We start from the raw sequence: 14,226 nt of genomic DNA on the forward strand, positions 1-14,226 counted from the left end.
TTCCTTATAAAGGTTATTTAAGTTACTTAATAAAAAAAGAATATACTATTTACTTTAAAGAAAATAAAAAAAAATAAAAAGGAAAGGGAAAAGGCTATAAAGCTATTATAGTAAAATCTAGCTTAGATTATATTTATATTTAAGGTATAAATAGTAATTTAATTAAAAAAGATAGGTATAATATATAGCTATTAGAATTATTAAGAAATACTAATATATAAAAAAAGCTTAACCTAAAGAAAGTTTTATAATAATATATATATTAGTGTAATTAGGGAAGAAGGTTTAGGGCAATTAAAAGGTAGTAATAGAGTTAAGTTTATAAGTTAATTATAAGGTTAGAAAATACACTTTGGGTTTAATATAATAGGTGCAGACCTGATGATATGACAGTTGCACTTGAGACTTGGGTAGAGTTCTCCAAACTGAGCATCTCGATGCCCCATGCAAATAAGAAAGCCTTGTCCTAGGTCGTTCCTACAATGAAGTAAAAGTAAATGATCTAGAACTGTCGGTAAAAGATTGCAGAAAGTAAATAATTGTGTCATTCTTGATCCCTATATAAATGAGTGAATCCTGCCTGCAAATTGTCATTCATCGTCATCCATCCAGCTCTTCGACATATACGAATGATGCTGCATCGCTTATCCAACACTCCCATGTAAAACTACACCTGCTTCTCTGTTCAATATCCTGGAAATGACAGATCCAATTGATGAATCGACACAGCGTACGGTTGTGTAGAGGTGGTATAATCCTCTTCAATCACAGCAACGGGTATCAATTCGCCAGCTACAAGCCAGCATTAATTAGCAGTTGATCTCGCAAATCACATACTGGACCCAAATCGGAGAGAATCAACCTACACCAAAAGTCGCAATCTGTACGGCCTTCAAGCCCAGCTTGACTTTCATGCCGTCTTCGCAATCCTCACAAAGAAAGATGATACGGAAGCCCGCCCACATCTTCATCTTCTCCCTGCCACACTTGCCACAGGTCGGGGCATCAGTTGCTTCTTTGATCACATACTTGACGCCTGCGAGTGCGAGTGCTGGGACGAGGTGGAAGACCATGTTGATCTTTTCTTTTTGTAGATAATGTCTTGAGGGGGAGGGGGATCCGATGGGTAGGATGATCAGAGCTGTGTCTCTGCTAGTACCTCAGCAAGAGATACCAAGGTCAGATTTGAGATATTGAGAAGTGAGAATGCAAAATATGTGAGCAGATTTCTTATGTCTTGGTTTGAGCCATATGAGTCCCTTTCTGGAGAGGCAATCTCTGGTATATATAATTCTCTCTGGTGTCAAATCATGCGAGGCTGAATCCAGACACTTTTTGGCGTACGACCACAATCCTGTGACTCCTATACCATTCATGTATATGCGGTACATATGCAGCTCTAGGGTTTCTCATCAGTATGCTTGCTGATAAGGTTATTTCACAATGCAAGGGTAAGTCTTTGAGATGGTGGCATCGGTCAGATGATAGCTGCCCCTAGAGACGCCGAATATTGACAGAAAGCCCATGCATAGGCGAGCTGAAGAGAGGCTGAAAGAGCGACCCTAAGTGCAATGTATAAGAAGCGGTTCTTGGGTCGTATCGCTCGTGTAAGTTGTCTAAATTAATGGAAGACTGTGGTTGTCTAAAACCGCTAGTTTGACAGAACGCCCATGCATGACCAACTAACGAAAAACGCCCGTGCATTAGCTACCCAGTTTGAGGCTGAAAGCTTCTTTATGATGAAAGCTCTCCTCTTTGAGACGTGGATAAGGCATGATTCTGCTTTTGCCCGAGCAGTTCGGGTTCCTCATGTCTCCATAGAGTTATGGTAGTACTGGGCTCCTGTAAGTGACACCAGAAGCTAGCAAGTATTGTACACATGTATACCTATATATTCTTGACTCTGCCTCCATCAAGAACATACTCAAACAACCCAACAGCAAACTCGTCTCAGTTATTCCTGACTTTCAGCTGAACAACTCATCTATCTCGGCTTAGCAGGCAATTCACATCAGTTCTCATCCACCCTGGTTCAACATGTCTTCAGAAACTCCTGCACCTCCTCCAAAGGTTGAATATCCCACCAGCGTCGACAAGCCTGATCTTACAACAGGCGATAACCATACAGTTGGCGTTGACTACAACAACGGCGCCAGCTACGTCGACACAACTACAAACCAACCAATCCATGACTCTGACGTTCATACGAGATTCTCTGGGTATGGTGATAGTGATGATGGAGATAGTGGTGGGATCGTGGAGGAGATCGTTGATGCTGTGACGGATAGTTGTGTGGTGATGTAGTTGGGAGGACTGGACTTGAAGTTGAAGTTAGCTTGATCTGCTGTTTTCGCGCTTCCGTCTTTCTTTCTCAGTACTGAATAATACTCTGTCATTTTTGTGAGGTTTTAGTGGAGTGCCCATTCAATCATTTTCGGCCATTCGCTCTGTGTTCTTGTGCCTGAAAAACTACAGTGGTTGCATTCTTGGTAAAGTACCACACCAAAAGAGCCTGAACTCTGATAAACCAGGTTGAAAATCGATAAGTAGATCAATAGTGACCTCCTCGTTACCGTCGATTGGGTAGATGTTGCAACTTACACGCTATCGCAGACTCAGCCGCACGAGCTGAACCCTCCCGTTCTTCAAGTTTCAAGCCCCAAATGGGCTGATTCCAACTTGCAATTGCCGAATGAGTCCTACACTAGAACAAGGCTGCCTTTACGTGGCTAGCGTAGGCATATTTATGGAAGAACGCTACAAGAATGCCCCCTTGCGAGTGTGCACTTTGAGGGGTATCCAATAAGCTATCAGGCTAATGCGTCGTGACAAAGTTGCTCGGACGTTTGGATCGCTAAACCTGCATATAGCTAACGTACGAGGGGCCCCAAATGCTGCAAAACCCTCGAGCCCCCCATTTCTTAAGACATGGAGTGTGAAGGGGTGGATGTTTGACAGCCATGGTGTGATCTAGCCCATGAGACGGAACGCCAATGTAAGAACTACAAAACGCCCATGCATATATATCCAAATCCCTTCCATCACAGACTCTGCATGCATGTCATCATTCACAAATCAGTCACCCTAATGGATCCCCTCGTGAATCCCCAATCAGTTCTTACGATACCATCAAGCGAGGACTGGTCTCGCCTACGACCCCTTATCAAAGAACTCTACCACGACCGTAGGCTTTCTATGGCAGAGGTCAGGGATCATTTGAAATCGCTAGGATACAGGGTCAACACGCGCATGATCAGAGCTCGAATCTGCCAATGGAACCTGCAAAGAAACAACCAGTTTCACGGCATGGTTGCGGCTCTTCGCTTACTTGATCCAGACCCTGCATCGTGGCCAGTACCCGAACCCTGGTTCGTGATCCGAGGACGCCATGTCCCGCTGCACGAGATCCTGCGATACTTCAGACGGAAGGGTATACCGAACCCAATTGACTGGTGTCGTTCAGCTGCAGTGTCCCAGGAAGAACCACCTGTCAGGCTCCTACAAGAGGGAGATAGCCCTGTGGAGGGTACGAGCGAAGGTCGTTCAACAATCGCTGCGCTATCTTCAGTCAGCAGCGTGGCCATGTCTATGTCTCCTGTTAATATCCCCACGCCTATATTCACTCTCGAGCAAAAGGCAGCTGCCAGTCTAACTGACTACTGCGGAGTGTACCTCAGCCGAGACATCCACCCAGAGCCAGAGGTTCATCATTTTACAATACACGGACGTTTCGGTAACCGCATGCAAGAAGGTCTAGCACAGATGGTGCGTGGAGGCCCAGGCGCATTTCCACACTTCCATCAAGCTTTTGACCTTGTTCAGCCTCTTCTGTCTGACTGCCATCCAATGAGTCTTGCCCAACTGTTGGCCATCGTTTGTGAGCTCTCGGCTTGCAATGCACAGCAAGTATTGACATGCCTACTCCGGTATTCGGCGGCAATGGCTTCGTCCTTACGGACACCCTCCCCTCTCATCCAATTCTTGCTGTCTCTCTCCTTATTGCCACCTGAACTACTGCAGTGCACGGCTATCTCGAGTCTTCGGGCTGCATTGGCTGTATTCTCCGATAAGTCCCCCCACACCTGGCATCGTCTCTATATCGAGGAACGGCTTTGTGACTGCCTTTATCACGGTCGAGACCGCATTGAAGGTGGATACCGCCGAGCTCAGCTTTTGCGGAACCAAGAATCGTTCTATGGAGCATTCGCACGAAACGTTGTCTGGACTGTCACCAATGTCGCAGATGATCACCTAGATGGCGGTGATCTAGAAGGCGCAGAGTCGTACTATAGGATGGCTTTGGAGCGGGCTGAACAACTCAGTGGTTTCCCAAGGGCCAAGTTGCGCTACGCTGCTCTAGAGGGTCTAGGCAGAATAGAGCAGATGCGCTTTGAGATCACGCGTAATGATCGAGAGACTTGTCTACGACACTTGCAGGAAGCTCTTGGATATGTTGATGAGTCGTTGAATGAAGCACTAATATGGTTTGAGCCAACAAGTAGGCGTGTAGGACGAGTAACAGAACAGCAGGGGCATATCAGGAATATTTTACACTGCCTCGGGTGAGATTTGTCAGGTTCTGCTAGATGACCTCTATTTCAACAAAATTGGAGCTCTCCAGAATCCACGGTATTCCTTGATCATCATCATCTGTCTCCTGAATGTCAATGTGGAAATAGCCAACGCGTCTGTATCGACGTTCATGCCCTGGGGCAGGCGTCAGAACAATCCCCACATGTGTATCTGAACTTTGACAAGAGCCCATGCTTTGTTGGGGTCCCGAAGCGCAAGCTATAAGCAAGCTGTACAACTCGATGTTGTTTGGTAGGTCGTAGTCTGGATGAAATGGGCATTGGCGGTGGATATGTCGTAATCCTTGACAATTCCTATGGACACGAATGTCCTTGTTCGTGCTAGAAGCAGAATCTTGACCATATTTTAACAAATCTGGAACACCAGGCCGTAACAGGCCTGAAACCTTGACGCAATGTTTCGTTATGTCTACTAGTAGACCGCGGCCTACAAAGTCTGTTGCATCGGGCGGTTCGATGATGTCCGCAAGGAGGGAAACTTGTGTGGCAGGCTCATAAATGATCTGTGGTCCTTGTACATCAATGCTGGCCCAAGACCAAGTCGGCGACCTCTCACGACAAGCTGCGCCTCTTCCTCCCCTAACATACCATAGCATATCCCGGAGTATATGCTCTTGCCACAACCCAAACGACCAGGTGAGTTTTGATTTTATCTGAACTTGCTTTGCAAGACCAGCCAAAGCAACCAATAGGTCTGACTTGCGGCTCAGATTCGTTGTCGAATACCTCCTGACGAGTTCATGCCAGAAGGAGAGAAATGCGTCGTGGGCAGAATCATCAAGCCCGTGTAGTCCAAACATGGAAAACAGTACTTGATAATCTGCTTTGGCGATTGCGCCACTGTGATAGCATGCGCCAGATCCTCCCATAGCGCCGCAACGGAGCTCAGTCCTACACTCAAGGTGAACGAAGTTGCGAGTCAAGTGCACCGTCCGAGGCGACAATATTCGCTCCTGGAAAACCCACGCTCTTGTATCGAGGTGAAAGCGCGCTTTATCGAAAGTGTGTAGCAAACAGTGTGGAGTGCATGGTGGAACGACTTCATAGTAGAGACTAGCGCTCGCGTCCAGTCGGCAAGATAGTTGACTCAACGGATTTCGTGGCACGATCATGCTTGAGTTGCCATCAAAGCATTCGGCTGCCGCGATGGTAACAGCTGCGTTACCGAAGATGTCATTCATCTTGCCTGCTTGGTCAACCCAATCATCCGACGCTGCAGAAGATTGGCTCCCATCTTGCATGATGCAAAGGGCATCGATCCATAAATACCTAAACCCAAGACCCCTGACGACTCGAATGGAGTCTTGTAGTAGTTTCGGCAAGTCTTTGACGTGAATCTCTTTCTGAAACGCCGCCAGATTAGAGGATGTCATGACATAGGGCTTACTAAATCCCCAGCTGTAACTCAGGGCGCAGTATTCCTTGGTGTGGTCATTATTGGCCTCGATAATCCGTATTTTCTCGATATCCGGGAAAGCCAATAGATCTAGCAAGCGACGGGGTCGTACTTTTGTTTCCGCGGGACCAAGAATCAGGCTCAAAAGGTCGTCGCCGCACAGGATATGAGTACTCTGACATTCAGTAATCCAAGATCGAATGAAGTCGGCAGTTGCGTCGGAATAGGTAGTTGACTGCAGCGTCGATAAAAGGTGTTGATTGTCATCTTTTATGCCCCCATGGCTCTCTGAAACAGATTAGCAGCTAGAATCTAAGGGCACAATAAGTTATACCTGTGAGTGGGCGTAGTTGTAAGGGATAATCGCTGAGTATTTGATCATGACTAAAGATCCTTGACTCTTCGCAGGGAAACAACGTAAGGAGAAAGGTACCAGCATCTGTGTCCAACATCGCTATTGAGATATAGATAGGGCCATTCTTGTCACCGGGAAACTGTCGATCACCATGATCTCCGGTGCATCCTACAACGGCTCCAACGACGATGGAGCAGAAGTGGCAGCCTTGCGACGCAGCAGATAGAACATCAGTGCGGCTGGGAGAGAAGAGAAGATGCTGTGGCATCGGTGGGGCACCTTCTCCGCCGTTGAGAAGGACTTCAGGTCGAAATCTGAGGCACGTTGCACGTTCCCAGAAAGACGTACAGAGGGAGCAAAGAGTATGGGGTTGTAAGGTTCTGACATCAGATTTGTTGTCTGACATACTGGGCGAGCTGGCTTGGTTCTTGTGAATGGGACGACACTATCTGATACCGGGGAATCGCATATACTAGGGAATCTGAGATGTAGGACTTGGTGTTATCACGCATGAAGCCTCACACGTGATGTACCAGTCAGTTCTCTTAGGGGTCGCATTGCCTAGCGCATCTTGTTGACATGGGATAAAGGTGTGGCGGCATCGCTAAAGATGAGAGGCTGATTGTGTAGCCAAGGTCCATTATGTCGAGTGAACAAGAAGAAAAGCTTCATGAGAATGAGAGTTCAAGATGCCCAAATCTGGCGACGCAGCTTGTAAGGATAAAGATATGTAGGGAAGCACCAAGGACCCTAGGTTCTGGTCTGGTGGGAATGCGCTTACCCCAGATACAATCCCGCCCGTCTCATCTTGGTGGAACCTCGAATGCGATCGCATTCAGGAAAGGATCCACTGGGAGCAACACCATGGGCAAGGATCCTTTCACAAGAAACGAACCACTAGCATCAACGTCACGACGGAATCGATGTCATCTTTCATGGAGTTCCTGCTATATAAATACCCTTTCTTCTCCTCCTCGTAACTCATATCCGAAGACAATCTGCAATGTCTGACGTTTACAATAACCATGTCACAAACAACCTCCGAGGCGCCTGGGCCGTCCATGCCAATTACACAACTTGACGATATCAACGACAGAGGCTCAGCGGCATACCAAGTTTGCAATCAACACCGCCCTGTTCGAGAAACGCCGGTCTCCGATTTGAGTAACAACCATGACGCTTCAAGCTCCAATGAACCCGGCTTCCAGAGTACCAAATCGAGGAAGACCCTCCTTCAAAGTGCAACAGTGATGGCCTCGCTCTGCGCCTGTGTCTTCCTTGCCGCACTTGAATTGACCATTGTATCAACCGCACTTCCAACCATCGCTGCCCATTTTGCATCTGATTCGGGTTATACTTGGATAGGCACGTCTTTTGTCCTCGCCCATACTGCCTCAACACCACCATGGGGCAAGATTTCCGATATCTGGGGTAGAAAACCTATATTGCTCGTCGCCAATGTCATATTCTTTGCAGGTAGCCTTATTTGTGCTCTGGTTGACGGCCTTGCTGTCTTTATCGCTGGGCGGGCCATTCAAGGATTGGGCGCTGCGGGGATGCAGACGCTGGTGAATATCTGTATCAGCGATATGTTCTCGCAACGGGACCGCGGGCTATACTATGGGCTGACATCGATTGTCTGGGCCGTTGCGTCTGGGATTGGTCCCGTACTTGGAGGCGCCCTTACAGATCGGTTGAAGTAAGTTCATGTCGGTTGGAGGGTATTCTTTCTAACAGTGTCCAGTTGGAGGTGGTGTTTTTGGATCAATTGTAAGTTTCCATGACAGGTCTTCCGAGCGTTATCTGATATCCCTAGTACCAATCACCGCTGCAGTCTTTGTTCTCCTGGTCTTTACTCTCAAGCTCCCATCCCCCAACACCCCTGTTTGGGCAGGCCTGAAAGCCATAGACTGGCCCGGCAGCTTTCTCATCATCGGAGGGACTTTGATGTTACTACTCGGTCTTTATCTTGGTGGTGTGTACGAACCTTGGAACTCTGCAACAGTGGTGTCTCTCATAGTTTCTGGTGTGGTCACTGGCGTCTTGTTCATATGGAACGAGTGGAAGTTGGCGGAGTTTCCCGTTCTGCCAGTACATCTCTTCAAGACCTGTTCGTCCTCTTCAGCATACGCCGTCACATTCTTCCACGCGTTTGTGTTTCTTGGTGTCGCCTATTACCTGCCGCTATACTTTCAAGCAGTTCTCCTAGCAAGCCCACTGCGCTCGGGTGTATTACTTCTCCCTTTCATCTTGCCCATCTCAATTTCTGCTGCTCTTACTGGAGCCTACATCCAGTTCAGTGGCAAGTATCTTCTGGTCTCCCGTGTTGGGTTGATGATCATGACACTGGGAATGGGCCTGATGATCAGCCTGGACATTGACATGAACTGGGCAAAATTGATCTCTTACCAGATATTGACAGGAATTGGGGTTGGCTTGAACTTTGAAGGCCCCTTGTTGTCTGTTCAAGCTGTTGTGCCGCACAAGGACGTTGCGGCCTCCACCACTGCGATGGGTTTTATCCGAACACTGGCCTCAGGCATATCCGTTGTCATTGGCGGGATACTGTTCCAGAACGAAATGAAAGGTGAATATCAGACTCTTGAAGATAGTCTGGGATCCGACCTTGCCAGGTTCTTCAATGGTACATCTGCATCTGCGAGCGTCGATATGATCAAGACCTTACCGACAGAGTCGCAGCTTGTCGTGAGGACAGCATTCTTCAATGCTCTCGACAAGATGTGGATAATGGTGCGAAAATCGACCGACTTCTAATTCTCCTCTCATACTGATCCTCGATAGTACACTGTATTCTCCGGCGTTGGCTTGTTGCTTAGTTTCTTCATGAAAGCGCATCATCTCAGCAAAGATCATCAGGAAGCACACTTGGGCATTGCCAACGAGGCGCGGGAATTGAACCAGGCAGACGAGGTTGACTTTTCTAGAGGCATCAGCGAGAGTCAGGAAATGCGACGCATTACTTCCAGACCTCGAGGTGTATCGACGACCTGACATGAAAGTAGCCATGTGGGAGGATAGCATGTCACCGCGGTTTGACCATCTGAAAGTTTTATGATCAGGGACTATTTGGACCGAAATTTTAAGAAAACTACATATTCTCGTCGATTTCGGAAGCACCTTCATGCTTGCTCTGACTGATCGCGGCGAAATCATTTATGCAATTTGGGTCACATACATCTGTCCGTGTTCAGTACAGTATCAGAAAGCTATTCGCACTCTCGAGCTTGACCGTTATCTTTCGAGCACGACTTAGCCTTCCCTCAACAGGCGTCATTTCTCAGAAACAATGGGACATGAGGATTTTCCCATAGTAGTGAAGCTATGGAAATAGATTGATGCCGTTCTTGTCTCTTTTCAGTTATCACTCCATCATGCAAGAGCAGAGATGAGCGAGCCATGTCTAACCAACACCTCCGACAGAAGAGATGCTTCGTCGTCGCTTGACGGTGAACCAGACGGCTTCACAGAGCATGGAGTCGACAACAATCCAAACCTTCCGCTCTTAAATGTCCATAGACACCCTTCTGCGGCCGGCAGTACCCTGTTGCCTCAAGAGAATGATATCGACCATGAAGCGGCAAACAGAGTATTGGCCAAGATTGACAAAGCCATCATTCCACTACTGTTCATTACCTATATGTTGAATTTTATGGACAAGGTCATCCTATCCAGCGCGGCTGTTTTTGGACTCAGAGAGGATACTGTACGTCCACCATTCGATCCCAGACCTTCACTGCTAATATGATTGCAGCAACTCAAAGGCCAGCAATACAGCTGGGCTGGCAGCGTCTTTTACCTGGGCTATCTTCTATGGACATACCCAACAACTATTCTCGTTGCACGTCTTCCAACAGGGAAGTATCTCACGGTAAACACACTATTTTGGGGCTTGGTCGTTACACTCACTGCGGCGTGCCATAACTTCGGTGGCCTCTTGGTCGTGCGATTCCTTCTGGGAGTCGCAGAGGCCACGATAACGCCCGGTTTCATGTTTCTGACTTCAACTTGGTATACGCGCGATGAGATGCCAACTCGTGTTGGAATCTGGTTTTCTGGAAACTCTGTCGGGGGCTTGGTGGCCAGTTTACTTGCATTTGCAGTTGGTCATGTCGATGGATCGTCGATACGACCTTGGAGGTGGATGTACATCATTCTAGGCACCACGACTTTTATGTGGGCGATGCCTTTGTTTTTCCTTCTCCCAGACAACATCTCTGAAGCTTCTTTCCTCAAGCCAAAGGAGAGAAGAATCGCGGCACAGCGTGTGGTATCTTCTGGTACTGGTTCGACTGAGCATACTGATTGGAGATGGGATCAGGTCCGTGAATGCTTTATTGACCCCAAATCTTGGTTCATCGTGGGTATCGAGCTATTCACGCAGATTCCAAATGGTGGATCACAAAGCTTCGCGAATATCGTGGTTGAATCTTTTGGATTCACAAATTTGCAATCCACACTCATCAACATACCTTACTCACTTCTATCAGCAGGTATCATATCAGGAAGCGGATACCTGGCTGGCCGATTCCGCACGCTGAACTGCATTTTGATCATCGGTGTTATCATGCCATGTGTCGTTGGCAGTGCAATCATCTACAAACGAGACAATGTGCCTCACAGCATCCATCTTTTCGCCTACTTCCTCCTCTCGAGCGGATCTGCAGCAATGCCTCTCAACATGGCCCTCGTACAATCGAATTATCGCGGCGTAACCAAGAAGATGACCATAACGGCCATGCTGTTCATCACATACTGCGTTGGAAACATGGCAGGTCCGCAGTTCTTCCTCAAGTCTGAGGATCCACTATACGAGACTGCTTTCAAGGCTATCGCCATTTGCTACAGCTTAGCTACAGTCTGTGCTGTGTGTTTGAGAATCTATCTTAAAGGTTCGAATGAAAGACGAACAAGAGTAGAGGGTATCGTTGGAAGTGCTGGCTCAGGGGGTGTTGTACGAGGGGATGTTCGGGGTCATGGAGATTTCTCAGACCCTGAATCAGATGCGACGGATTGGCAGGTTGTCGGTTTCAGATATAGACTTTGATCAATCCTCTTTTACTCACCCCGGTACTATTGACCTCACGCGTGGGTGTTTTCCTGGCTGTCATTGCAGGACCTTGTGGCCTGATCCTGTGGCTATGTGGATAAACCTGTCTGTTCTCTAGGCATGTAACCAAGAAGATTAGAACCTTGTTTTTGCAGTTCAAAGCAGCATAAACTATATATACATAATATTCAATAATACTGCAAAATTTACGCCATTGCTATATCCATTCCCTGAAGAACTTTAATCGTTCGCTGTTATATAAGACCCTTTTATTTCCTTCAGTCACATTGCCATCTAAGGTAGTCTCGCTTTCAACTGATTCAGGTAAGTCACGTGGGTTTCCGGCTGAGTGTTTCACCGACCCGTCAAATCGCCCCATAACATTTGAAAGCACCAAGGCACCCACCCTGAACTTTCAACATCCACAACAAAAGTCCAGCTCTTTTTCTGGACCATCATATACCTTTTCCCCAGCGCATCAGAAGTTTGATTGCGTATCGCTCGAAGATGTCGTGGAGAAGCCAAGGAATCACCGGTTCCAACAACATCCCTCTCGGGAAGCGACGCTTCGGAGACGAGGAGGAGGAGTTTAATGGCAACGCTGGAGTCGATCGCGACTTGAAGCGTGGACGCGATCCCGAGCCTCGTGGCGAAGCTGATGGACCTCGACGACGAAAGAAGCGAAACCGATGGGGTGATGCATCCGAGAACAAGGCGGCTGGCCTCATGGGCTTGCCCACTGCTATCTTGTCCAACATGACAAGTGAACAGCTTGAGGCCTACACACTGCATTTGCGTATCGAGGAAATCTCCCAGAAGCTTCGCATCGATGATGTCGTCCCAGCTGATGGCGATCGGTAAGTTTTTATTTGTTGATAATATCCATGCAATACTAACTCATGACAGATCTCCTTCTCCCGCTCCTCAATACGATAACCACGGTCGACGTATCAATACACGAGAGTACCGATACCGAAAGAAGCTTGAAGATGAGCGCCACAAGCTCATCGAGAAGGCCATGAAGACCATTCCTAACTACCACCCGCCACAGGATTATCGTAGACCTACTAAGACTCAGGAGAAGGTCTATGTTCCTGTTAACGATTATCCGGAAATTAACTTCAGTATGATTGCTAACCCTTTAACCCTACTTACCAAAATTATCCCCTGTTTTTGTTTTCCTTTTGGAGTTTGATCAGACTCACCATCACACCCGGTGGTGTTTGAGGCCTGGTCCTTCATCGAATGGACTAACCTTCACACGTTCATCTAATCTTTGCGAATCAGACACTAACACTAGCTCTCTCGTACTAAAGTTGGTTTACTTATCGGACCTCGAGGTAACACTCTGAAGAAAATGGAGGGAGACTCAGGAGCCAAGATCGCCATTCGTGGCAAGGGCTCCGTAAAGGAGGGTAAGGGTCGGTCTGATGCCGCGCACGCAAGCAACCAGGAAGAAGATCTGCACTGTCTCATCATGGCCGATACCGAAGAGAAGGTCAACAAGGCCAAGAAGCTCATCCACAACGTCATTGAGACTGTAAGTCTATCCTCAAGCCCCCCAAGATCTATACTAACACTGTCCAGGCTGCGTCTATTCCTGAAGGCCAGAACGAACTCAAGCGAAACCAGCTCCGAGAACTCGCCGCGCTCAACGGTACCCTCCGAGACGACGAGAACCAGGCTTGCCAGAACTGTGGCAAGATCGGTCATCGCAAGTACGACTGCCCTGAGAAGCAAAACTTCACTGCGAGCATCATCTGTCGCGTCTGTGGCAACGCTGGTCATATGGCTCGCGATTGTCCCGACCGACAGCGTGGTGCTAGCTGGCGCCAGAACGATGCTGGTGCCCGCCCTGCTGGTCGTATCGGTGGCGGAGATGATGTTGACCGTGAATACGAGGTAAGAACTCCGCTGTTTCTCCTACCTATACAATACTAACACACATTAGCAACTCATGCAAGAGCTTGGTGGAGGATCTTCTGGAGCTCCTGCGCGTATCGAGGCCGGCCCTGGCGCTCCGAGCAACGGAGACGCGAAGCCTTGGCAGCGAGGCCCTACTGGTGGACCTGCACCATGGCGCAGCCGCAACCAGGATTCTAACGAAGGTGGATCGGCAGCTCCCTGGGCTAGAGATCGCGGTGGTCGCAACGACGATCATCAAGGCGGTAATGCTGGCGACAGCTACTATGGACAGGCTTACGCAGGTGCTTCAGGCGCTGCTGCTCCCTGGGCGCAACAGGCTCCTGGAACTCAGGGTGGGTATGCTGGTTATCCTGGCTATGGTGCCTACGGCGCTGCTCCCGGAATGGGAGCTCCTCCTGGTCTTGGTGCTCCTGGCAGTGCACCTCCGGCTCCTCCCGGTGCTCCCCCAGGCCTTGGAGACATTAATGCCTTTATTCAGCAGTATGCCGGCGCTGCACCTCCTCCTCCTCCGCCTTCTGGAGATGCCCCGCCACCACCTCCCAGTGATCAGCCTCCGCCTCCCCCACCTCCCGGTGCTTAACTGAGCAGACTAACGAGGCTGTTTGGTTCCGAGGGGCATTCTGACACAGCTTTAAACCTCAACTATAGTTTTAAGAATCGTTATATAACCAGACACCGACAACGGAGGATAAGCGATCGTTTCTAACGTGGCAGCGAACTAACCACTGACTGCAATATGAGACTGCGTTTCATTGCTTTGTATCAACGAGCTTTGATGTTCAGCTTGTGTTTTGCGAGATAATTCACTAAAAGCAAGGAACTAATCGCGTAGGCAACTTGTACTTGATAATTGAGTCGTTTTAGTTATGATCAGTCTCTCCTGTTGTTG

General features: G+C 48.3%; 5 protein-coding genes across 5 annotated transcripts; 4 read left to right on the forward strand and 1 right to left on the reverse strand.

The window, feature by feature from the left end:
• Positions 1-2,037: 2,037 nt before the first annotated feature.
• FSUBG_4839 (uncharacterized protein) lies at positions 2,038-2,304 on the forward strand (the record flags this gene model as incomplete). The annotated part of the gene is made up of 1 exon (XM_036682870.1): positions 2,038-2,304. The coding sequence occupies one exon, from the start codon at positions 2,038-2,040 to the stop codon at positions 2,302-2,304; it is 267 nt and encodes an 88-aa protein (XP_036539525.1).
• Positions 2,305-3,087: 783 nt separating this feature from the next.
• On the forward strand, positions 3,088-4,566 carry FSUBG_4840 (uncharacterized protein; the record flags this gene model as incomplete). Its single annotated transcript, XM_036682872.1, has 1 exon — positions 3,088-4,566. One exon carries the CDS (start codon positions 3,088-3,090, stop codon positions 4,564-4,566), a length of 1,479 nt encoding a protein of 492 aa, XP_036539526.1.
• A 16-nt stretch (positions 4,567-4,582) lies between these two features.
• On the reverse strand, positions 4,583-6,749 carry FSUBG_4841 (tol; the record flags this gene model as incomplete). Its single annotated transcript, XM_036682873.1, has 2 exons — positions 4,583-6,276; positions 6,422-6,749. The coding sequence occupies 2 exons, from the start codon at positions 6,747-6,749 to the stop codon at positions 4,583-4,585; spliced, it is 2,022 nt and encodes a 673-aa protein (XP_036539527.1).
• A 619-nt stretch (positions 6,750-7,368) lies between these two features.
• On the forward strand, positions 7,369-9,355 carry FSUBG_4842 (major facilitator superfamily transporter; the record flags this gene model as incomplete). The annotated part of the gene is made up of 4 exons (XM_036682874.1): positions 7,369-8,042; positions 8,088-8,113; positions 8,160-9,094; positions 9,146-9,355. The coding sequence occupies 4 exons, from the start codon at positions 7,369-7,371 to the stop codon at positions 9,353-9,355; spliced, it is 1,845 nt and encodes a 614-aa protein (XP_036539528.1).
• Positions 9,356-9,749: 394 nt separating this feature from the next.
• Positions 9,750-13,917, forward strand: FSUBG_4843 (uncharacterized protein; the record flags this gene model as incomplete). The annotated part of the gene is made up of 7 exons (XM_036682875.1): positions 9,750-10,067; positions 10,116-11,228; positions 11,886-12,268; positions 12,318-12,535; positions 12,728-12,951; positions 12,999-13,313; positions 13,363-13,917. 7 exons carry the CDS (start codon positions 9,750-9,752, stop codon positions 13,915-13,917), a joined length of 3,126 nt encoding a protein of 1,041 aa, XP_036539529.1.
• Between the last annotated feature and the right edge of the window lie 309 nt (positions 13,918-14,226).

The sequence above is a fragment of the Fusarium subglutinans genome (assembly GCF_013396075.1).
Source record: "Fusarium subglutinans strain NRRL 66333 chromosome Unknown NRRL66333_c0000044, whole genome shotgun sequence".
In the NCBI taxonomy this organism is placed as follows: domain Eukaryota; kingdom Fungi; phylum Ascomycota; class Sordariomycetes; order Hypocreales; family Nectriaceae; genus Fusarium; species Fusarium subglutinans.